The following is a 25,988-nucleotide window of genomic DNA, read 5'->3' as shown; positions in this document are numbered from 1 at the left end:
GAATGAGTCAACTTTATAAAACAGGCAGAACAGTGAGGCGAGTGTCATTAAGTCTTTAACAGAAAAATACGTTTTAAATGTCACTGACAGAAAACGTCACCCAGTTTTAAACTCAGCGGGGACACGACTCCCTCTTATACACCAGAGGCATTGAGGCTCTTTCTGAAAGTCCTCTCTTGTCTGAATAAAGTATAAATCAAACACCTGGAGACCAGCGATGTCACACAGTCCATGTCTGATATGGACCTGGTTTTAATGACAATAACATTTAGTCTCAGGCAGTAACTGGACGCCTCTGAGTTATCCCTCAGTCGCTGTGCTAAAGACAACAGAGGCCTGGCGTGGTAGTTCCTGCTCTGAGCTGCAGGGGGCGTCGACACAAACACATTCTGTCTGATCACAGTCTCTCTGAGGTCGAACCTAACTCATCCGTGCGGACTGTGTAAGTCTCGAGATGGATTATGTGAGTTCCTCATTATCTGTTTAATTTTATCTAACTGTTGTCAAAGGTGGTGAAGAAATATGTAAGAAGACGTCTAAACGTGGGTCTTCTTACATATTGGGTGAAGATGTCATTGAGAGTAAATGGTTCAACTTGTGTTTGTTTGCTGGGATTTGTTATTCTTTGCCAGAGAGACGATCAGAATTCTAATTTTGATCTCTCCTCTTTTTCCTCCCCCCGCCCCCCCAACCGTTTGCAGGAAGCTTTTTTCCGACGAGAAAGTCAAAATGGAGGAGGCAGGATTTTCAAACGCCCTGACAGAGATCGCTGCAGAACACAACAGTGTCATGCAGACAAAAGCCACCGAGAGCAAAGCATGATGGGCCGGGGGAACAACCCCAGCCCGGTTCCAAAACATTCTGTGGGGCAGCAGCAGCGACGAGCGAGAACCACTGCAGGAGTTTTGATTTCCAGTGCCCTTAACTACATATTCAAAAACACACATGTCGATCGGTTAGAGTGCACTTTGACTGTGCTTTTATTTCTGAAATGTTTACGACACCGAAGGAGTTTTATCTTTAGTTCATAAGAGATTTATTTTATTTTTTTATTCTTATTCTATTTAACCAGTCCGGATTGAAGGATGAACAATCTCTTATTTTAATGATCGCCTGGTAAATATATGAAATTTGACTCAACTTTCTATCGTGCTTACAGTTTAAATCGTCATTACACACAAGCATCTGATTATTATGGAGAAATGTAAAAAAAAAAGAAAAAGAAAAAAAGACTATTATGTATAGAAATTATTTTTCTTATTTTAATGTTCTACTGCTCAAATGTAAAACTGTTGCATTTTCATTTATGTTTGACTTTTAATTTGAGGGCTAGTCTCGTGAATTTCTTGTTCTGCATGTCTGAAGTGGTTGTAAAAGTTGTTTTGTTTACAAGGTTTATTGTTTCACTCTGTGTGATACAGGATGTTTCATCTCCAGAAACACTGGCATCAATCAAACATAGGCCCGAGTTCAACGATTGGATTAAAACCATATTAGCTACGGTGAAAATTCAAGATTAACCCAGAGCCGGCTGCGGGGGGGGGGGGGGGGGGGGGGGAGGGAATAATCCCACAACACGTTGACGGTTTGGCCCATTTTACGATCAAATTTATTCAGTCTGTCACTGCCTTCCCACAGCGTTGCTTCCAAATATTCATTAATGAAATGTATTTGTGTTAAATGAGGCAGCTCACCGAACGCAAACATTCGGAGAAAAACAAACAGAAAAGTGCTGGTTCTCCGTCGAGGGTGGAGGAGCCCTGAACCGAGCGAATGTCTTGTGATCTCGAGCTAAATATATATAAGCCACGTTATTTGTTTTCGGGGGGGAAAAAACTTCGACAGCGATCACTTCCTCCTCACATTAGAACACAACAGAGCTGCGGCTTCGTGCGTCGACTCGTGCTTTTGAAGCGGGAAAAAAATTAAACAAGGACTCAAAAGCACTTTGGTACTATTTAAAATAACGACAGAGATTTATTTTCTTTTTTCATTCCTGCCTGCAAGCTTGTGCACTGTGCCTGTGTGTCAGTAGAGCGTCTCGTCATCAGTTTCTATGATAACCTGTATAGCTTCGTCGTGAGAGATTTAGCCTTTTTCTTTTGATTTGGTATATTGTATTATTAGAAGAAAAAGTATGATAAATGGACTAATGTGGTCATTATAACACGTGTAGTGTATGAAACTGTCCGTCTCTGGTCACAGCACTTCTATATATTGCCAGCTATAGTGAAGGGAGGTGTTTTTGAGCCTTGGCATGAATTCAGTCAGTACTTTATAACATATAACTACAAGGCAGATAGACGTGCCCGTGTTTGTTTGGGGCAAATAGTTCTCATATTGATTTAATGAGTGTTACCCTGTGGGGCTTGTTCTGGCATAATTACACCGTTTTTTTTATATTTCTCTCCCCAAGTGTTCTTGTAATGTGGTCTTTGAATTTCTCTCTTCTTTTTTTTTTTTTTTTAAGTTTTTGTCTTTTTGTACAACAACAAACAGCAAAAAAAAAAAAAAAACCTAACTCACTCACGAAGAGCGACTGCTTGACATGTTCTGGATCCACTGGCAGGAAGCAGGGTGACCCCCCGCCCAAACAGAAGATCAAACTTCTTCTTTTTTTTTTAGCGTTAGATAATAATTGATGTAATGTTAAAAGAAGCGCTGACAGATTTGAGATGTATCAGACCTAAATGACCTTGGACTCCTCTTCTGTTCCCACCTTGCTTCCCTGGTCTCTGGACGCTCCTTTTGGTTTTATTGGGTCCAACTCAGAGACGATCTGTTGTGTACAGTCTGAGTGAAAAACCCCATTTACAGAATAAAAAGAAAAAAACGGTTTCCAAATCTAAACCTGTCTTGGTCCATTCTTTTTAAATAAATATTTGTTATTTCTCCTCTTAAGACTGAGAGCGTGCAGTGACATGAAGTGGACAGGAGATGGCGCTATACACCTGTATACCACTCTTTATTTTGTGTTGTTTTCGCCATGTCATGGACACAGGACTGTTGACAGAAAGGTCACCGAGCAAACAGGTTGTGTCTTGGCGGCTCCTCTGGGTCAGTAAACGGGGCTCAGATAAACATGTGTTACATAACGTGGGGGGGTTAAGTTAAAACTTCCAGGCTCATGTCAGAAATACTGATGAGCTGAGAGGATTTGGGGGTGGGGGGTATTTCAGCTGTGGCATTTTCTCCCCCTCGGTACCTGAGAACCGGTGTCAACAACAGTGTTGACCGGGCACAGAGTCTGGCTCCTGCCCGCAGACTGAGCGCCTGTCTCCCCCCCTCACACACTCCCCCTGGTGTCCGGTTCAACAGCACCTGGATCGTTTCATGTGTTATTACTTCGCTCCTCCAGCCTGTCACAGGGATTCGCACCTGTGACGCGTCTCCGTCTGCAGCTGGATGGAGAGATGAGGATCATTCGGGGCCATGACGTCTCCTGAGCCGGTCAGAGCAGCGGCAGGCAGCCGGGGCCACACAGGAACCCACCGGAGGGGCCCTTCAAAGTAAAAGACACGAGCACAAGTGAGGTGATGGTGAAAACAAGACAAGATGAACCTTTACTGATCCTATAATACTCTGTACAATACTAAAATGGAGGTATTATGAATGCAGTCATTCCTCTATATATTTCGGAGAGTTGAGTTTACACTTTTACAATTTGTGTTCACATCATTGACTTTAGTAAAATTAGCAGTACCTACATTTAAAGGTCCACGGTGTACGATTTAGGTGAAAGGGATCAATGGGCAGACATTGAATATAAAGTGTGTCTCATCTTAATTGTACTTATTGTTATTTTCTTTACCCTAGAATGACCCTTTACATTTAAATAGGTTATATTCACACCAGGAGTTGGTCCTCTCTACGGAGGCCGCCATGTTTTTTATAGTAGTTCAAACTGGACAAACTAAACAGCTCCTGAGTTTATATGACCACTGAAGGCTGCCACATGTTCTCCTTCATGTTTGGAAGTGGAGGGGGAGGGGGAGGTGAGGGGTAATTCAACACTAAATATTCTACATTCTGAACCTTTAAATATGTCTCCATTACAGCTTAAAGTCCAGCATGAAATATCCGTGTCAAATGTGTAAATGAGAGTTCTGCAATGTTTTAATATTTAATTTCCTTAACTTAAAAATAGCAAAAAGTTAAAGTTGCATCATAATCATGCTTTTATCTAAACTCTCTTGCTCTATCTTCCACATCATTTCAAGCTGTGGGGTATTTTCAGGCAGTTTTTCACACGCACCACGTTTATGATCAACTTTGAGGGTCTTCTTCACCCAATGGGGTTCGTGTTAGAGGACTGAAGGATGTCTCTAAAAAATAACTTCAGTTTGTGTTAAATGAAATAAGTTGTTCATGTTGGATTTTGAGGTGTGGGTCTTTGTCCTGTTGTTGAGGCTGCTCTCTTTCATTTCACTTTCTGAATGGACCGACTGCAGGACACTAGAATTTGGTGATATCTAATGGAATCTACTCTCTTCTCTGTTCCTTTGTCCACCGGCTGCTCCACAATGACATCCTCACCTCTAAGCTTAACAAAGGAGGAAGTTACACACTGACTTAGTTGGATTTCCAAACTGTTAAGTATTTCTGTTCCTAATAATTTGCAGGAGATGAATTTACTTATTTTCTGTATTTACTGTAAGTTGGAAAAAACAGACACAAAGAAACTTAACAACACATTATTATATTATCATTAGTGATAAAAGGGGCATTGGAATGTTGCAGCTGATATGGGTGGAAGTAAATTTAATTATTTTACCACATAATAAATAGTATCTGTGCACAATACAATGTATTTCATCAGCTTATCATACCTTGTTTAGTGATCTGCAATGTAACTGTCTAATAGACGTAGAGGCGTGAAAGAATAAAGTACAATACAAATGTGGGTATATTAAGTATAAGTACCCCAAAAGTGAGTAATTTACTTACAATACTTCACTTTATCCATTTACATTGTGGGTATGTGTCTACTTATTCCAAGATCTCTATTTTAAGTACATTTATTGAACATTTTACTTATTTTAAATGAACAGTAAAGGATCAGGATTGTTTCTGTATTTACCAGGATTTGACTCAAGGCAGAAAATAACATCTAAAGAAAAAAGAATCCCAGAATATGTATTGATCTGCTAACAAAGTACCACAGTCAGCAGCTTAAAACACCAGGTCACCAGATTTGCACTCGTGTGTTGAAAAGTCCCAAAAGAAAACAGACTGAATGAATGGATACAGGCTCCTTGTTCCACTCCCCTCCCCCGTCCTGTTCAGAGTTGACCGCTCACTAAAGGCACTCTCAGCTCTGAGGTTGACTTAAAGACAAAAGTTTGTTCGGACACGTTTTCTCTCCCTGTCTTCATGAGATAGACACTCAGAGAACATTCTAAAGTCTTTTAACAAACAAGTAGGGCCTATGACTTTGTACTAAAATCAATATAAGCCGCATAACACATTTAGAAATCTGCAATAATGATAAAATTGATATATTTAATATTGAAGCAGACAACCTCTTCTAAAGAAACACCTTTTTTTAAATAAATAATTACTTAAATATCCGGAAATGTAGTGAATATTGAGAAATATGAACCTTTTACATATAAACAAGAACACATCCACTCTAGTGTTGCTGGTTAGATCTACCAAGTTAAAGAACAGGGACAACAACAAATCTAAAACAATAGTTAAGCTTTTTTTTATTTCACAAGCTATAGCTGCATTAAGGCTACATCATATCATTGTGTGAAATGAATATATTTTGACTGACACATTCTCAAGACGTTCAAAATCATTCTTTATTTTAATTTGATAGTGCAAGAAAACCAAAGGAATACAAAAGATCCGTTTACTATAAACTGAGTTTAGTTTCAACACATTTTTTGTATTATATTCATCACTCTCTTTGTTTTCTTGAATCTATAAATCAACCTTCAGGACCTTTAAAGGTTAAATAAATAAATCCAAGTTGTTCAATTATTATAATTGCCATTATTAGGACTGTTTATACCATTATAAATAAACTGGACACCTCCTCTCAATCAGTTTTTCCTTCTCCCCCCAGTTCTCAACAAATAAATCAGAACCGCTCTCTGCGCGTCAACACGTGGTTAGGAGGCGGTGTTTTATTGTGGCAGGTCCCTCCCGGATGTGAGAGGTGTCCTGCGGAGCGGTGACGGCGGCGGCTCGCTGGTGATTCGCTTACCAGGAGCAGCAGAGAGTTTGGAGCGGGGACTGTGAAATGTGTCCGCATCACGTAGAGTGGCTGATCGGCGGAGGACGGTAGAGACGCGCGGAGGTAAGACCTGTGGCCGCTTCACTTCCATCGCGCGCGTGCGTGTGTTTTCTCGTCAACTTCTGCCTCTGTGGGCAACTCGTCGTTTATCATCAGACACTTTGTGCGCGTGAGCTCCGGGGCTGGATGTGATCGCGGACATGTGCACGTAGGGGAAGTTTGTCCGCAGCCTCGTTTCGGATTTTGAACAAACTTGACTGAGCTCGGACGGGATCGCGTCACTGCGCTGTTTGGAAGAATTGTCGCTTTTTATTTCAGGACTCGGACACGCACACGGACACACGTGCACACGCGTTAATTCGTCTCTATAATAATACAAAAAAAAAGGTGCGTGCGTGCACCTGATGCGCTCTGCTGTGGCGGGGACTTGAGGATGCAGCCTGCGAGCATCACAGAAGGAGCAGCTGAGCGCAACACTAAACACCTCACACACACGTACACAGACACACACAGACACACACAGACACACACCTCACACACACACACACACATCACCTCATTCAGCTTTTTAAACACGGACAAACACGGAGGAGCAGGGAGGCGTCGGGGCTGCGCTCCATCGATCACATAGTTTGATAAGTTATTTAGGGATTTTTAACTGAGTGTCTTAATTGTCTCTTACGCGTCTAATCATGGACGTGCGCAGCCCAAATGAACTAATCAGCCCTTCGAGGCGTTTGTTAATGGCAGGTCTACCTGTTGAGGGCATGGTGTCTGAGAGTGTCTGAGTGGGGGAGTGTGTGTGCGTGTGTGTGAGTCTGAGCGTGTGTGTGTGAGTCTGATGGATTGAACCGTCACCTCTCAGTATGCAGACGTTATTACAGCGACGTGACCGCCTCTCAACGAGTCCCCCAGACTAATCACCTGCACAGGGACACGGTTGTTTTGCGCTCATCGACCTGTTGTCTGCCTCTGGTTCTTAATTAGAATAAATAAACATGTTGCAGGAATAAATTAAAACCTGTGAGAGGATCAGACGTGCGTTTATATTTCATAGAATATTTTTTATATAGCTTGTTGTTTTGTAACTCGTATTATTAAAAATATATATTTCTATTGATCGTTCATGGAGGAAAGTGAGTATATATAATTAAATGTGTTTTGCATCATCAGTGAGACAGGTGCTAATGACCCCCCCCCCCCCCCCTCCCTCCCCCTCCACAGACCTACAACCAGCTGAAGACCAGTGAACCAGGCGGCACAGCCACACCTCATGCGTGGGCTCGGCAGAAACGGGTCAGAAAATCATGGGTGTGCTCCAGCTCCACAATCCCACTCACCCCAGCACGCTCCTGCAGCGGGCCAATCAGATGCGTCTGACCGGCACCCTGTGTGATGTCATCATCACCGTGGACGGCCAGGAGTTCCCGGCTCACCGCACCGTCCTGGCCTGCACCAGCAAAATGTTCGAGATTCTCTTCCACCGCAGCAGCCTGCGGTACGCCCTGGACTTCCTGTCCCCCAAGACCTTCCAGCAGATCCTGGAGTACGCCTACACCGCGTCCCTCCAGGCCACGGCCGAGGACCTGGACGACCTGCTCTACGCTGCCGAGATCCTGGAGATCGAGTACCTGGAGGAGCAGTGTCTGAAAGTGCTGGAGACCATCCAGGCGGAGGAGAGCGAGGAGGCGGCGGCGAGGAATCAGAGCTCCGGAGACCACAGTGACCACAGCCGGGCCCGGCACTGGAGGCACATGTTGATGTCCAAGAAGCATTCCATACAGGATGGCCCCACATGCACCAGCCCCACTGCCCTGCACCACCTGGCACTGTACCACATGACGGACAGGAGCTCTCCTGGTCCGGACCCTGAGGGAGCTCCTGACTCCAGCCCCAAGCTGGACGTCGACATGGAGGGCTCCCAGCAGCACGAGTTGTCCCAGGCCTCGACCCTGGATCCTGCTAGAAATATCAAATCAGAGAGCATGCAGGTGGATGAAGCTAACAGCTGCGAGGGCAGGTCCTCCAGCACCGGGGAAGGAGGCTGCCTGTCCGACCAGCCCAAAGACGAGGGCCCGGGGACGCCACTGAGAGGCAGCGTGATCACCAGCGCTCGAGAGCTGCACACGGGCCCCGAAGACGGAGCTCAAGTGGTGGGGAACGCTCTTGACTGTTTCCCCGGGATCACAGAGAAACATCTGCCCTCCATGTTCTCTGTGCCCTCCCACCACACTGGGGAGGGGATGGTGTCCGTGTCAGTGGCCCCGTCCCTGGGCGTGCCGCTGGACCCGAGGGCCTACAGCGGCCTGCTGCACCAGGGCCTGCTGCACAGAGAGCTCCTCAGCCGGCTGGGCCAGTTTGCAGCTGGGATGAGGCAGAGTGGCCAGGCCCAAGGCCAGCAGTGTTGTGGCGAGTGTGGTCTTCAGCTGCACAGCAGACAGGCCATGGAGCAGCACAGGTAAAACACGTGACACGACCAACACCACATTCTTTACACATCGCAGCTCATTTTGCTGATCTATTTTAGTATCTTATGGTTTCACATTAGTATCCAAAACCTAATTATCTCTCACGAAAGCCAAAGGAAAAAGGTCATAGTGTTTAGTCAGTGACATTTTTCTGGAGGGAAATAAACAAACGTACAACATTGCTACACGCACTGCTCCACACAATTTAACTGACAAAAATGTTGTGTCTAATAAAAGACGTGGGGGGGATTTGAAGGTGCTCGTGTGCTACGATGAATGTAAACTAAAGCGGGAGATTGTGGCGTTAACAAAAGCATCGGACTCGTGTCAGCCGAATTCATCCGTCTTGTTCTTCTGTTTTTTTTTTGTTTTGTTAAAATACTACGAGAGTTAAAAGCTTGAAGGAGCAACAATAAATATGCTAATTTATTCTCAGGGACACCTGCTCTCATGTCTTCACCGTGAGACGTGTCGGGAAGTTTTCAATCAGGTCTCTGTGGTGGTGGGGATTTGATATAAAGAGGCCTTGGTGTCTCATAAAGCTCTTATTTACAAAGCCGGATTTCTGAAATTCGGTTTGATTATTTGTGCAGACGTGCGCCTCGCCGTCTCCCCGGCTGTTTGATATGCACTCCTTTGCATCAGCAGAGAGGAGCCTCTCAGCAGGGACCCGGCTGGACGCTTCAGCTCCATGATGGATAACTCGTGCCTCTTGACTCGCTGTTGTTTTCCCTTATTTTTCTGTTCATTATTTATGTGCTTGTCAGCTTATAAATTGTTCTGGTATATACACACACAGACACACACACACACACACAACTTGCATCCATCTCTGATGAACTCGAATGCAGATGTTGATAACTGTGCGTGCTTCGCAGTGCTTGACTCATCACTAATCATCACAAACAAGATGATCCGAGCCCAAAGTCCTAATATGCAGCAAACCCATGATTAGGATCGCAGCCTCTCTGCGCCGGCGCCTGTGGCTGACATTTCAGCCTCGTGCCACTTTAGAGCAGTGTTGAAACCGCCCAGTGAAACAGAGCATCCTGTGGGATATTTAGTGATGCGCGTTACTCATGGAGACAGGCGGATGTCCGCGGGTTGACAGAGTTGCATTGGTGGCGCTGCTTGAGGTTGTAATGAAGTTGCTGCTGGTCTGTAACCAGGTCACTGAGCATACACCTGGTCTGCAGATTGACATTTGTAGTGTTGTTAAAATAGCATCTCCTGAAACCAGCGTCAGACTGCAAAACCACAACGCTTTAACACCATCGTTTTTTAATACATTTTTTTTTATTTGAAATATAAATTGTATTTTAGAAGGCTGAAATTACAAAACAAAAACAATTAAATTTTTTCAAGGTTAAATGAGCTTATTATTTAGTATTAGTTAACTTAAATTATTGTGTTTTTTAAATGATACAAATTCTTTTTTATGGAATTTTTGTCTTATTAAATATTTTGCGAGTGTCTTCTTTTATACCAGAGAGGAGACAGGAAATGAGGAGAGAAGAGGGATGAAGAATGAAATTCAACAAATGTCTCCATCTGGGCTCAAACTGGGAATGTTGTGATTACATGCTCAGCGTCTTGACCCCGAGGCAACAAGGACACTCACTCTGTATTCCTGCCTTTCTATCATTTTAACAGTTAACAGTGTAGAGCAAAAAGGAAACGTATACATCACATGCTTAACACGCCAAAATAAAAGCTTCTTTTTTTTTTAAATCCCATAAATGCTCAAGTAAATTAGCATCATTAAAAACCGGTCAAATCTTCAAACGCAGAGTAAAAAGAAACGGAGGGAAACTGAAATCAATATGTAAATGTGGATTTAATGTGTGCAAAACGACATCTCTGTACTAATTGTGTGTGTGTGTCCGTGCACTCTCTGTTGTCCATTTGCTCCACTGTTGGCGGGGTGATATAAGGATAACAGTACAGATGCCTTGCATGCTTGGATGTGTGTGATATGATATGATAGGTTCTGCTGCCGGCAGAGCTTCAGCGAATCATCTTCTTTTCTCCTATTCATCGCGGTTGCAGGAGAAGTGTGTGTGCGTGCCTGTTATTTGGGTCTGTGAGTGCGCGTGCATGCCTTTGGTGTGTGTGTGTGTGTGTGTGTGTGTGTGTGTGTGTTTCTGTGCATGCCCAGTGTCTTGCAGTGCTGGCGGGTGGAGGCACGCGTATGTCTGCACTCTGAAATTAGCCAGATATCCTATTGTCTGTGTTCTTTTAGCATTCATGCGTTGTGATTCACAACTCCAAGGGCCTCTTACACTAATGATGCTGCATTCAGCCAGGGATTCTTGCCGGAATTAAAACATGCTCCTCTTGTTACGAGGACAATGATGCTTCTGGGTTTGGGAGACCTTACAGAAAAAGGCGCAGAAACTAGATAATTTTTTTTTACCATCACAAGTGTGTTCTCGTCTCTGTTCTCGTCTCTGTTCTCGTCTCTGTTCTCGTCTCTGTTAACATGCTCACATCGGTGTTTGTCTTTCCACAGGAGGCTGCATAACGACGAGAAGGGCCACGGCTGCGAGTTCTGTGGCAAACATTTCCAGGACAGCATGCGGCTGAGAATGCACATGCTGTCTCACGCAGGTACTTTACTAACTCTCGTACTCATCTCCCAGTGTTCGGTGCTCATGAAGCCTCTTGATAGTGCGGCCTTTCAAATGCACCTGTTCATGCTAGAGCCCCCCCCCCCCTCCTCCCGCCAGTTAGTGCTGCTCCGAATACTTGGATCATGCCTTCTTCTTCTCCATGCTTAGGTCTATGTACCGCTCCCTCCCCTCTCCTCCCCTCTCCTCTCCTCCCCGTCTTTCTCTCTAGTCTCTCTCTCCGTTTGAATCGTTTCTGTGTTTTTTCGGAGACTGTGGCAGCTCGCCAGCTCTGCCCCTTCTGAGTGATGACATCATCAGCTGCCGGCAGGCCTGGGTGTTCTGCCAGTGTTCCGAAGCGTGTGTGATGGCTCGCTCGCAGATGTGTGTCCAGGAACACACTGTACCCAAATGCAGACTTAATCAGACCTGACTGCTCTCCCAGCTACTTTATCCAAAATAGAGAAAGAGGAGCAGAGGAGTGGTGGGGGTGGAGGGGTAGAGGAAGAGAGGGGGGGTGGATCAGGGACTAAAAATGAAACTAAAACAGAAACCTCAACTAGAATATGTGTATAGACAAGGCGAGGTCCCTTGTTCGGGAACGACATACTGCTGACAGATGAGAGAGAATCTGCCTCTTTAAACTTCACCTGAGTCGTCCCTTTGTGTTCCCCGTCTATACCCGCCGCACAACCCTAAACACACATATTGTCTCGCATTACTCACAGACCCCGACAACGCACTTTGATTTTCAATTCGCTGTGACATCCACAACAGCAGCACCTTTAACCCAATTTGAATTTTTTTGCGTAAAACTCTCCCCATCCCGACGTGTCAACCCATAATACAACACACTGGGAAAAAAGAGATATGGATCTCATTTCTTTGTCACTGTGTATTTCGGTATAGCAGCCTTAGATCCCGCTGGTTGCTAAGGAGCGAGTGCTCCACCGCTCTAATGGGCTGATTTGGTATTCAGCTCGATGCTGGCTCTTATTTTGGTATGCCAGACAAAGTGTTTTGATGGAGGACGATTGCAGCCGCGTCTGGAGACAGTTTGATGGTTTATGGATGAGAGCACACTCCGTGCCTTTGACTGCACAAGACAATGCACTATGTTCTCTTCTTCCCTTATCACACAATCTCACACAGTACAACACACCACACTGGACAGCGTCATACAACATCAGGATCTACAACACCGCCTCAGTGGTACCTACAGTGTTGCTCCCAACCAAGTTTTATTTTTGTGCAACCAAACACGGCGTCGCAAAAAAAAGAGTTAACAGTTTGTTTTCAGAAGCTGTTGTTTTTAGAAATGAACAAATTGGGTCTTTTTTTGTGATTGTGTGCAGCACTGGGAACAGTGGCACAGTGTCTGTGTGTCGAGGCATCATACGAGTTGAAAGAGGACCACATTTAGGCTGGAGCGCTCAGAGTTCCCAAAGCTTGTGGGTGTTTTAATGAGTCATTTTAACTTCATTTAAAGCCAGCTGAGCAGAAAATAGATCAGTGAATGAGCCCAGGGCCAGTATGGATCTGCAACCGATTTACATCTCTGTGAGAGCCAACCCACATCCAAACAGCTGTGTGTGAGTGTGTGTGTGTGTGTGTCTGTGTGTGAGTGTGTGTGTCTGTCTGTCTGTGTGTGTGCATGTGTGTGCAGGTGTGAGGTGAGTGTTGGACCGGGACTGAATGTCTCTGCGAGCTCTATGCATCCTCGTCCCTTCTATGTCTTCATCAGAATAGACAAGGGCATTCCAAAGGTGAACTGGGAACTGTAGTTACAGTGCATGCAATGGGATTTGGGGTGTTGACTCTGAAGTGTTTTTTTTTGATAAAGGGATGTGCCGCAGGCGGGAAGCGTCTGCTGTACAGAGAACACCCAGTCCTTCTGTGGCCTCTCAGGCAGACAGTCTGCTCACTGTTCACAGACTGATAACAGGGCACGGTAAAAAAAACTCTTCAGCTCGACTCTTTTCTGTCGAGAAGAAGGGCCGTTGCACCCTGTCTGGTGCTTTTGTTTGTCCTGAGTTGTGTTTTTATGGCGCTTCCCTCTCCTCCATTGTACTCTGCACGTTCGCTTCCTTGTGTTAACACCTGAAAAGCACAAGTGTGTGACAAGCAAGTCTCTCCGCCGACTTCTGAAATGAAGCGCCTTTGTTCCCCTCTTGTTGCGTTTTCCAGTGTTATCTTTCTGTGCCAAATGAACTGACTTTACTCTGCAATTACAAACGCATGTGTTTGTGTTGATGTCTGATTCGCATCTCATCCGTTTGATTCACAGCTCCTGCAGAGGCGCTGATGTGTGATCAGTGTGGAGCCACCTTCTCCTCAGAGGATGCTCTGGAAGCCCACAGGCAAACACACACAGGTACTTAACAAACGTGTGCATGCACTAACACTTCCGCTGAACACACACACACATACACAAATCATGTTTAACCTGGACAGCATGCACGGAGCTGGTGAATAAGCCTTCGCTTGTGATCGTGGGTTTAAACTTGCTTGTCATGCTCGCTGGGTTAAACTGTTCCTGTCATGATGCTCCATAATTTATCAACAGGGAGGTGGGAGGCACTCTCACATATCACCCACTAATATCTCTTGGCATCCGGACCCTCTGCATTCCACTTGGCCACAGCCAAAGCATTACAGCACCAGTGTTACCATTTCACAGACATGCTATCCTCACCTGCTGCTGAGTTATTTACCTTGCTCCGACACACTCAACAAGATGAGCGCCCTTTGTCTCTTCCAGTTTCCCTCAAACGAACTAAATCTTTCTGCTCCAGTGAGCACCTGCCATTAACAGTTGGCACTAAGATGAGTCAAAATGTTTTTTTTTCTTAAAGTTTGTGTTTTTCTGGCTGAGCGGCAGCACAAACCTGGATGATGGTGACTGGTGCTCTGCAGTCTGGGCTCTTACAGTTTGGAACAACCTGCTCGAGGAGCTGAAGTCATTTTCATCTACCAAAATCAATTCTGCAAACAAAGAAACCGAGGAGAGCTTTAACTTTATAACTCTGAAGTTAGAAAGTGTTCGATTGTCAGAAAAAATACATAAAGTCATATAGATTTAATAATAGAAAAGGGAGAAATGTGTGTTACCAATGAAGGCTTAAAATCAAAAGCCAGCCAAATATTTAGATTATTAATGGTAATAAGAGTATAGCCATAATCTGATTTAGGATTGTTATAACATTTAGAACCGCTAAATAATTTCTGATTAAATATAAAAATGATGGTTTATAAATAAGTCGACCAATTTAAATTTAGGACAATAACATACTTAAAGCAGTAATAATCCATTCAAACAAATAAAAATAAGCAGGATTTTGTTGGAATGTTTTCTTTGCTAACACGGCGCTCTGTTTATTTTCAGCTCTATGATAAATTAAAGAAGGAACAACCCATGAATAGTTTGACACCTTCTGAAAGAAAGCTTCAGAAACCAGACTTAACATTTTTTAGGATTTCATAAATATATTTTTATTTGGGGCTTAACGCCCGTTGATGTAACTTAAATAATTAGTTGATTTATTGATTAGTAAATAGAAAATGAATTATATTTCGGTAATTTTAACTGAGCATAGTGTTCTACTTTCAGAAATCCCAACATTGGCTGGATTCTTTGTTTTTAGTTTTGGTTGTAACAGATTAAGAGACTAAATCTTTGGACTGCTGGGGGAACAAACCAACATGGGCTCTATGAAGGTTTGATTTCTCAGTATTTTTTTGACATTTTACAGACCAAATAATAAATGGAGAAAATAATAGGCCTATTAAATCAATAACAAAAACAATGGGTTAGTTGCAATCTTATCTCAAAGTGGACCAAAACCCAATGACCCAGTTTTTCCACTGAATAAATGTTAAATAAAAATATCAACCGACATGATCAGCGAGTTTAAAAACGCAGCCACAGCCCGGAAAGCTCTACAGTGCAACAGTTTAATACTGGAACTAACAGCACTGATGACTCCACTCATTGATAAAACCGTTATTGACAACCTATAAAGCCTTTCGTACTGTAAGCATGCCTCCTGCAGTGAGTATTAAACCATTAGCTTGTAGCGACAGACTTTGCACCGCGTGTTGACACGTACATCTAACTGTGAAAAACAGTGGTATTGTTGTCAGGCGGTGCATATGCCCGACAGTGTCTGAATCCACACCTTTTCTGCGACTGTCAGTAGAAAGGTGATAACCCTCTCAGGAGCACTGGCATGTAACTGTAACTCCAGGTGGCACACACAGTATGAATTCTTAATGGAAATGGACATGGAGGGGTGTTAGCGATGCCCAGAAGTTTCTACCCTTATCTGCCCAACTTGTAAACACCCAGAGCTCGGTTTCAGATTGGCACTGAATCCGGAGCAGGGTCCAGGAGGGCATTACTCCCTCATTTTGTCATGATCTCAGCTCGGCCTGCTGTGACGCGTGACCCTTTTCACTGACTCTCACGGCCGATGACATGAGCAATAGGTAATTTAATCAGCTGTGTTGATGTGGTGTGACTGGGATTATGACATTGCTCCTACTCCAATTTAATAAGCATCACCTGGATTTTATTTATCCCAAACACACACACACACGTGATCTTCCAGTGTTCTGCTTAGTGCCAGTGGTGCAGCCGTGGCTTTAATTTGCCATGTGGCATAACCAGTGAGCCAAATGAGTTTCCTCTTAGCCGATTAACACTTGTCAGACCTCAGCAGCTGCAGCACTGCTGTCCACCTCCTCTAGAGGGGAGATAATACCACTTCTGGGAGACCTTACTCTGATACTCTGAAGCAATTTGGCAACACTGGCTGCAAGAGTAGTTTACAGTGAAAGTGTATTTAGCCGTTTTGATATGTCAAAGGTGAATGGCCGTGGGTAGCCGAAGTCAGAGATCAAAGTGAGAGGTGGGGGTGGACCGTGAGACGGGAGGGGGACGGGGGGGCAGGAGGGGGTATGTGAGGACTTCCTGAGGGCAGGAGGATTGCTGCTGGTGTTGGATGCCAGGACTGAGAGGAAAACAACATCATGTGCTGCAGTTTACTCCTCACCACAGCACTGTCATAGTCTCCTCTGACCTACTTGTCAGAGCCCAAAATAAAAGAATGGATCTGTCTCTGAATTGCTCTCACAACAAAGGGGTTTGTTTCATCAGAGCAAGTTAAGGCTCTGGGGCAACGAGCTTTCAAATGCTGGAAAACCCAGGACTGTAGCTTATCTACAGCAAGCACAGAGACGAGCTATATATCCTTCAACCCGCACTGGCTGACCATTTTGCCACCTTGCTTACAGGGCTCCTGTGGCCTTTGCCTTGAAGAAGCTGCCTTTGTGTACTCCCAGCAGCTGCACCGTTTCCACCCATTACGAGCTGCCTCATCAAGTGAATATTATTACCGTCTGTCCAAGCCCTAATTAAACAGTCCAGTCCTGTAGTCCATTCAGATACATGCTTTATAATACAGCCCTCTTAACGCAGACCTTTTAGCTTGCCTAATTGAGTGCCCGTCATCATATTGCACCCTCGCGGTAATACCCAGCTGTAATTCGTACGAACCTTTAACTGGAATGAACTGTGCTCCGTGTGGCCAGTGTTTATTTGCGCCGGCTGTCATGATACACAAAGCCCTGGGATGCCCTGTTCTTTCATGCAAAGAGTGATACAGTAGGTAGAGAAAAAACATACACATTCTAGGAATCGAGGCGAATGAAACAGTGCGTGACCTCAATGAGCGGGTCCATGGAGTGGTGGTTAAACACGAGCAACGTATCTCTTGTTGCATTAATTATTGAGTCGGTTGTTTTTCACTCGGGTAGATTAGCAGCCTGCTCATGAGAGCCCGGGGTTGTTTAAGGTACTGTAGTATTTGTGTATGTGCTTCCCGAGCCGCATCTATGGGGAGCTGTCTGCGTGAACACACTAGTGTGAACGTACAGGGTCATGTGAGGTCTAGCACATAATGTAGCCTGCATGACTGTGTATGTTTAACTGATATCAGTGAGCCAGCAGACAGTGAGCACACTGTGTATATGCACTGTGCACGGCCTCAGGAAATCCTCTGTAGTGTCTGCAAATTGTATATTCAACCAGATCGACATGATCGTCCATAATGTGATATAGTAATTTGTGAGAAATTCCTTGTTCTTTTTATAGCAGCAGGGGATGTCCCCCCCCCCCCACACACACACACTATTTACCGGAATAAGTACCTCAACAGATCAGATTTCTGAAGGTGTTGATAAAATGTAGGCACACAATTTGCATAATAATCGTAATTACTAAATGTTTGGGATTCTTTAGAGTTAAGTATATTTAAAGGAGAATTGTTCACAAATCAATCAGTGTAGCTGGTGGCCAGTGGACACCCAAGTTAAGATTAACACAGGGGAAATTATACAGATTTGCCGGCGTCACTGAATACAATCTCTTGTTCAATTTGCAGTGGGGTTTACTCCCAGATTCTCAGGGTGGGAAAACTTTTGTTTGAGGCTTGAAAAGAAACAGGCTGCGCTTATTTGTGAATGAAGGGATTAGCTTGAACACTTCACCCCAACAAGGACCATGATCCTATCTGGTTGCCTAGACACATGGTTTTGTTTCTTAGGCAGCGTGAGAGCCTGGCCGGCTCCCACCTCAGTTGGATTGAGTAAGTGGCAGATGCATGAAGGCAGACCATGTTAAATCACATGAGCATACACATCCTCTTGTGCAGATATGCCGAAATAGCATAAAAACATCAAACTGTCCTGAACTACAAACCTAATTGTGCACTGGACAATCAGCAGTAAATGTTTATGTTTTCTGCCTCATAGCAGAATTGCTTGAAAGTAAATCATTATTCCCACTGTTAAGGCTCCCTCCCACTAAACACAATGCTCAGTCAACTCTCAAGCCTTTGACGAATACCATTGATTACATGGTATTTACCCCATTGAGGGCCAAGGGTCAGGGGGTCATCCTGTGCCTTAAAACTAAAATCCCAGGCCCATTGTCTGGTTGAGGGTGAGAAAGCAGGGGGCAATGACAACCAACTTTAGGGCTTATTCTCTCATAAAGAAGCTCCTCTGCACTTATTACCAAAGCTTACTGGAAAACTCCACAACTGCAAATCCCTTTCGTTTGAAAAGTTAACAGAGCACAGCGAGGCGAAATGCCACCACCAGTAACACATAAACACTTCCGCGCCTCCGAAGGTTGTTGTTTACACTTCAAGATATTATTTGTTATTTTTATTTTCAGCATCAGTTGCGAAAGGAAGAAATCTAAAACGACCGAGAAGCTGTCGTCGCTGCGTGTCAACCTGAGATCAAGAGTGAGATTCTTGCGACAGAATATTTGTCATATCTCTTTTCTCAAGTTTCAGTATTGTTGGTGACAGAGGGATCAGGATATACATCTGTGAGCGTCTGCGAGTGTCTCAGGGAGTAACGGTTCACCTCCTCAAACAAACGGGATTGTTAAACTTTTACAGCAGCCAGAACAAAGTATGCTGGCTGCACAGAAACAGCCATTTACAATATATGATCGTTAATAATGAGAGTGGAGAGAGGATAATTAAAGGAGCTTTGAAGTAACAACAAGGTGGATAATGTGTTATTCAGCTGGTTGAGGGCTCTGCTCTGCTTCGCCTGCAGCTACACTAACCTGGACACATTGGAACAGAAAGCACTCCCCCTGCTGGCCGCAGCTAATATTACCAGAGGATCTAGTTAAAGTGAATCAAGGATGAACATCACTGGTCATGCACAGACTGCTTTTTTGTTCCTCTTTAATGTCTTTAGCCATTTTTAGATAGATCATTATCCAGACTGCAGTGTTGCACTATGCAGAATGAACTGGCTTCAGTTAGGTATGACTCAGGCATAAAGTGTAGCTAGTTAGACAGTGAAAGGATTTCCTGTATGGTCAGCGGATGAGGGGAGTGGGGAGGGTGCAGAGGCGTTGGGAATGGAGTTGTCTTTTGTTTTCAACTAAAATATTGTGATACGTGGGTGAGAAAAGGCCGTGGTCATTAGGCGACAGCATAAAGACAGGGATTGTGGGAGTTGCGAGAGTAGCCTATGACTAATGGGCTTGGTCAATGAGGGCCTGAACCTTATTGTGTAACCTTTGTGCAAAAGTCCACAGGATAAAGCCGCGGAACAGGTGCAGTTCACTCCAGCGGATCACCTCCCTGCAGGATTGTTAAGATCGGGGAATGTCTTTCATCCTGTCCTCTTTCTGTCAATGATTACGAATGATCAGTTCCATTAGAGCCATTTTGGGGGGAAAGTTTCAAAACTAGATTGGAAAAGAAGCACTATAATTTTCTAAGAGGAGGCTTTGTGCATCTCTGCCAGAATGTACTTATCTGTGAAATGTTAAGTCTAATACAGCGCCTTTGTTTGAGCGAATAGCGATACGTGGATTAGTAAACACACAATGAATGTTTCTGATTTAGTCCTGAAATGTGAATTTGCTTGATTTGTTTCTTTTTCTTTTCTACTTTGAACAGGCTTGTCTGTTAACTTGATTGAACCTAAACCAAGTGTCTTCCCTCTTAGTATGAGTGTGCTGTATCCCTTTCCCTGCGTTAATTCCAATTTAATTGCCAGTTGCCTCAAGGCACTTCAATAACAGTAACAAATGATTTGATTTAGTGGACCTCATCAGACTGCATTTTAAATGCGACACAGCAACCCCACTTGAATTCCAATGAAGTGCTGGCACAGTCCTCTGTTTACTAATGATCCTCCGCTGGAGATGTCTGATTGAATCCGAGTCAGGAGCAATGGGACCTGCTAGCATTGTAAATGATCTGCAACCTGAGCAGACAGAGAAATAAGGACCTCATAATCTCACATTAAAGCCTCACTCTTCGGGACATGCGCATTATGTCCAAAATGCAGCTGATTAACCAGTCTTACCTCCCGTATGCGTTTGCAATTCGGGCAAATACACACACACACACCGTCAACACTTGATCTGCAGGCTGTGTATGCAGGCACTCAAATCCATTCTGGCATTCACAGCCTGTAGATCAAGTGTTGACTGTATGACAGCCAATGGATCTTCTTCACACAGCCATTTTGACTTAAACTACCCCACCAGCGACTCCCTATCTGTATTCCTCTCCACACTCTGTGCAACAGGAAAGCAGCCCCAAAGAGATGCCAGGTCACACACAGGATTAAACTGGATTGTGTTTTTTCCTGCAGTCCTGCCTTTAATGGCTTGATATCACTACTTAACATTCTGCACAGAGCACATGGTGTAGGCATCATTTAGGGTGGAGCTACTATCAGCCGCTCTTTGAGCACAGAGACAGAGGACTTCACAGACTGGAGCTGACTCCTGATGGGGAATGAAGAGAATAATTACACATCTAACACACCAGGAAGGAGCCATTGATTGTGTGATTGGCATGCTGTGCATTGTGTGGGAAATTCTTAAAGAAAACAATGACTTTCATGGTTTAAAATAGAATGCATAAAGACTCACAGTTGAAAGTGCCTGTGGGCTTTTAGGAGAGTTGGTTTAGGTAGAGGCACTCGCTCTTTGAAAGAAGCTTTTCCCTCAGAGGACTCACACAAAGTTGAAGTGACCCAGTTTCCCCACTTAAGGCCCTGTCTGTGTATGGTACTGAAATAACTGTGCGTCTGTGTCTTGTGCGTTCTCCAGGGACTGACATGGCAGTGTTCTGTCTGCTGTGTGCAAAGCGCTTCCAGACCCAGAAGGCCCTGCAGCAGCACATGGAGGTCCATGCAGGCATGCACAGCTACATCTGTAGCCACTGTGAGCGCCCCTTCCCCAGCCACACCACCCTCAAAAGACACTTGCGATCACACACGGGTAAGACACCGATTATTTGCATCACAATCGCCGTCTGTAGCGCTATCTCCTGTCACAAAACATAAACATTCGATGTGAAACGCATGCACACGTCGAGAGAGAAAGAGAAAGACGGAGGTATTTATTTTTGTATTTGGGTTGATTTCCTTAGGTTGTTGGCTTTGAGGTTTTACTCAATTTGCATGCATCCTCTCCCACCCTCCTTTTTCCTTCTCTATAAGATGACTCACCTCTCTGATGACAGCACTGTACCGTTATGGCCGGTGCATATTTTGGGCAATTTCATCCTGTTTATATTTTGGGTTCTTAGACAGCCTTTGGGCTTCTGCAATTCACGGCTGTCAGTTCTAGTGTGGTTCACCCGAAATGATAGAGGAAACCCAAATAAATATTGAAGGAAAAGCAAATGGAAATGACTCGTGTGTGTGTTCTACCGAGGGTGAGTCTTCGTGCCGCAGGAGACAGAGAGATATTTACTGAAAAGATGTCCCCCTTTCTTCTTTTACCTTAAATAACACTCCCAGCTGTCAGGATGGCTTGATGTCTAGACAGGAGAAATACATAATTGATGTGAAGAGACAGAAGTGAAGGGAGTTTTGGCCATGGCAGCGTATCTTGTTTGTATGCCATTCTGCTTGGAAGTAACATTTTGTAAATGTCATCTGCTCCATAGTGGGGTGGGGGATTGGGGAGATTCGGCCTGTAATGAGGAGAGCAATGTATCCTCTGACTTGGCTGTTGCTGTGGACACTGAGATAATGAGGCACATAGGTCATTGGAGATGAGTCAAACCCTCAGCCTAGGAGAGAAATAGATTAACTACAGTATAGAGAACAGAGCAGCCCAAGCCCGGGGGGCTTTTATTAGCTATTAGCAGACAGCCAAGAGGAGTGTCCTTGTGTCATAACATTAGCAACGTCTGAAAGCACTTTATTTCCCTTCTTGATATGCGTGTGCACAAATGGCCGTGTGACTATTTGACCTATGCAGCTACATATGCGCCATACCATGTCGTGCCGCCATAGTGTCAGCCTTTAATGCTTGTCAAGATAATGGGCTGAGCTGGTGTCGTGGTCGCTGTTGTGACACAACTGTGTTTTCAGGCGATCACCCGTTTGAGTGTGAATTCTGCGGGAGCTGTTTCAGAGACGATGGCACGCTGAGGGGCCACAAACGCATCCACACAGGAGAGAAGCCTTACGAGTGCAACGGCTGCGGGAAGAGGTTCAGCCTCAAACACCAGCTGGAGACACACTACCGTGTACATACAGGTACGAAACACACTCATACATAAAGGAGAGCAGGGTCTGCGCTGTACTGGTGCTGCTATCGGGTTGATTTTCTTAGTAGTTTAATTATTTGAATTAAAAGGATGTGAAACATATGGAATATTCCTAATCACACTAAATCAATTACCAGATGAATCCTGTGAAAAGACAAATAATCAATTGATCCTAATAACAAATATTGTCTTTACAGCCAAAGCCTGACATCTCAGTCCTCTGAGCCCCAGAACTCATTGTAATACAAAACACATCAAAGAGCTGCACTGTTGCACTGGGTTACATGTTTCATCATTAATATGAACACAGCCAATGTAGTTTATTTTGACTCAATACCACAGACACTGTCTGTCCTGCTGCTGTCAACTAAATGTGTTTTAATATGCAGATGAAAACTGTCCCTACACCTGAACCTGTTTGAGGAAGAATTACAATCATTTAGGAAAATAATTGAGTCTTTTTACAAAATAAATATGTCCAGTTTCAAAAGGAATAAATTGACTATTTCCATTACGAAAGATAACATATATTTTTACAGATAAAATCTCCAACAAGATGTTTACTTTTTGAGTTTTAAAAATAGAAAATGTTTCTGACCCTGAGGTTAGACAGCGAATTCTAATGGATTATCTGCATTTAAAGCTTTTTGAATTGAGAAGAAAGTGACTGTTACAGAGAACTGCTATTAATCAATTAAATAATATAATTTAAATGTGCCAGTAGGTAAATTTACCTTCAGATTATTTTACTTATTTACTTTACTGTCCTTAGGTCGAAGATAAACTGAGTTTGCGGTGGATGACACTGACTGATTAATACCTAATGTCAAAGTAAACGCAACTGATATAGGTCTAATCAGCTAACACACACACACACACACACACACAAACAAACACACACAAACACACACCCCAGTGTACGAGTGGGCTGAAATAGAGGTGATTAGTGTTTCACCTGACAGGCCTCTGGCTCTATGTGTAAGGTTAATGATTTATTGCTGAATTTCTCAGGTGAGAAGCCATTCGAGTGTAAGCTGTGTCACCAGCGGTCCAGAGACTACTCTGCTATGATCAAGCACCTGCGCACACACAACGGCGCGTCTCCGTACCAGTGCACCATCTGCCAGGACTTCTGCCCGAGCCTGGCCTCCATGCAGAAGCACATGAAGGGCCACAAACCCGAGGACGTGCCGGCAGACTGGAGGATAGAAAAGACTTACCTGTATGTCTGTTATGTCTGAGCAGGACTTGGACCCCTCCATGCACAGTGTGACACACACTCACAGGCGCACACACACACACACAGGCACACACAGTTGGGAGAAAACCTTAAAAACTTCAATGTTGCTGATTTTTAAAGCTGTGAAAGCTAAAAATGTGTCTTTATTGGCTTAAAAAGATCTGACTCTTTTTTTGGCTAAACTGAAAAATGCATTGTGGGAAGATGGCACAGTGGGAGATAAACGATTTTTACCTGATAAGGATTCATGAATGAAAATTGGTCCAAACACTAGGGCTCCCAATAATAATCTGTTTCCTCAGCAATTTGATTATTGTTACAGAGAAACAAGGAAACTGAAAAATGTTAACTGATAATCAAAAAAGTTAGTCCAAAGAGACTCAGTTTACCCAAATTATCATATTTTCAGAAGGAGGAAATCTTTGGTCTCTTCCCCCCCCAAAAAAAAAACTAGAAAAAGGAGCCGTTTGAGAATTGACAGTTTCCTGAAGACTTCACTCATACAGACACACACATTTCTCTCTCTCTCACATATAATAAACAACTATCTCTAATGGATCCACTGTGGTTAAAATCAATGCCACAATGGCTGTGACAGCTGACTCGTCTGTAGCAGGAGCTTTTGGATTGATTGCCGAACCGTCAAGCAGACACGAGTCATCTTCTATGATTGTGCAGTAGATGTTGAAAATAATTCCACAAAGGCTTGATTGGCTGAACTTAGCGACACTTTCCCTCCTAATTTCCTGTGACTACTCTGTTGTTTTTTTTGTCTTATTTTCTGCTGTTGGACTTTTATTTTGGAGTTGTTTATTTTTTTTGCATGTTTTACTTGAATGGCTGCCACGTTTTGACCTCATAAGCTTGATCTCTTTAATTGCCTTGTCTTTCTTGCAGTGGGTGTTATTGTTCCGAGGTAACCGGCTCACAGTGCGAGTTTCTCTTGCAATGTAATAGGTTTTGCTATTTATATGTTGTTTATCTGTTACCAAATATGTGCTGGTTTTCATCACGCAGTCGGCGTCTCTTGGGATGACATCTAGTAGAGCGAGCTCTACCTCTCCTCACTTTTCACCATTTGTTTTAAACCTACTGCAAATTATTCTCCCAATCTTAAGTTTGAATTTTTCTAACAAATAAAATCATATTTTAAATGGTCAAACAATGTGTAAAAAAATGCGAAGAGCCTCAACGCGGCTTTTATGTGTAGTTTTTTAATCGGTAATGATATATAGATGTCTTATAAAACCACAGATTCTGAATTTTCTTGAAGAAAAGATTAAAAGAAGTAGTTTTTTTTTACAAAACATGAAAAGAAAATTCTGACATTGAATCACTATGAGCAGGTTATTGTCAGTCGTAGTGTAGCTGTAATGTACAACTGTCATGGTATGTTATCCCCTTATGTGAGCCTAGTACAGGCCTTATAGAATTAAACATGTTGTATTTTTGTATTACAGTAATTTGCTATTTGTTTACATTTGGTATGATTTGAGAAAACATCTTAAAGTGTGTGTTTTATAAGTCTCTGATTTGATTAAGATCCCTCCCTTGTGCCTCTTTTATAAGTAGAGCATCAATGTGCTTGAGTACATGGGTCTGTGCTGTTGGTAGTTGTTTCTGGGTGTTTGTTTATTGTTACTTAACTAAAGATAGACTGCCATGTAGATCCACTTTGTCTGAACATTGCAACTGGAAGCAACATAGTGTGATAGTGGCCGATACTCTGATGCAAGTTCCAAGCAATTTTGATGTAAACGTACACGCTTGTCTCAAATCGTTTCCTTCAAAGTGAAAATGGACTGAGATATTTGGATGAAAAAAAGTGTGTATAGCAAATCTTGGCATCATGTGGGCATTACCGATGCCTTCTTAAGTAGCCACCAACACTCAGTGCCATGAAAACACACATTCACTGTATCTACTCTACATGAACATGCACTATAAATGGATTTCTTCGGTGGACCAAAAGAAATAGAGCACTTTTGTTTGAAAATTGTTTTTTCTTTGATCTTTCTATGTTGTGATAATGCAGATGTCCTTTTATTTGATGTGTCCTAGAAGGATGTGATTAGCATTGTTTAGATTATGTCAATGTCTGTCTACCTCAGGGCCAGATCAAAGCTCGACCTGGTATCCAATCAGGGTTGTTCTTCTTGCCATGTGTGCAGTAAAATCCCTCTCCATTACAGCTTTGTAACACAGTGTGTGAAAGTGTTTTCTCAGTGTGGATTCAGGCACAAACTCTGTATGCGTCAGTGTTCAGTGGTATGGTATAAAAAAAATTAAAATAAAACAATTTACTATTTTATG

At 43.5% G+C, this 25,988-nt stretch overlaps 2 protein-coding genes across 4 annotated transcripts in view; both read left to right on the top strand.

Annotated features, from left to right (window-relative positions):
* ncam1b (neural cell adhesion molecule 1b) overlaps positions 1-1,539 on the top strand; it is a 68,217-nt gene extending 66,678 nt beyond the window's left edge. For all 3 annotated transcript variants that reach the window (XM_053423522.1, XM_053423521.1, XM_053423523.1), the window contains one exon: positions 702-1,539. In XM_053423522.1, coding sequence (XP_053279497.1) covers positions 702-822 — 121 coding nt within the window. In that variant the 3' untranslated portion in view covers positions 823-1,539. The remainder of the gene's footprint in view (positions 1-701) is intronic.
* Positions 1,540-6,167: 4,628 nt separating this feature from the next.
* zbtb16b (zinc finger and BTB domain containing 16b) lies at positions 6,168-25,988 on the top strand. The gene is made up of 7 exons (XM_053423559.1): positions 6,168-6,307; positions 7,469-8,702; positions 11,225-11,322; positions 13,609-13,695; positions 20,983-21,153; positions 22,257-22,424; positions 23,447-25,988. The coding sequence occupies exons 2-7, from the start codon at positions 7,552-7,554 to the stop codon at positions 23,674-23,676; spliced, it is 1,905 nt and encodes a 634-aa protein (XP_053279534.1). The 5' UTR covers positions 6,168-6,307; positions 7,469-7,551; the 3' UTR covers positions 23,677-25,988.

The sequence above is a fragment of the Pleuronectes platessa genome, chromosome 5, assembly GCF_947347685.1.
Source record: "Pleuronectes platessa chromosome 5, fPlePla1.1, whole genome shotgun sequence".
Lineage (NCBI taxonomy): Eukaryota > Metazoa > Chordata > Actinopteri > Pleuronectiformes > Pleuronectidae > Pleuronectes > Pleuronectes platessa.
Note: the sequence above shows the minus strand (reverse complement) of the source record. Positions and strands in the feature narration are given on the sequence as shown.

Coding starts and splice junctions, on each gene's coding strand:
- zbtb16b (XM_053423559.1), top strand. CDS start 7,552: ATGGGTGTGCTCCAGCTCCACAATCCCACTCACCCCAGCACGCTCCTG. Junction 8,703..11,224: donor CAGGCCATGGAGCAGCACAG/GTAAAACACGTG, acceptor GTCTTTCCACAG/GAGGCTGCATAACGACGAGA. Junction 21,154..22,256: donor ACACTTGCGATCACACACGG/GTAAGACACCGA, acceptor CTGTGTTTTCAG/GCGATCACCCGTTTGAGTGT.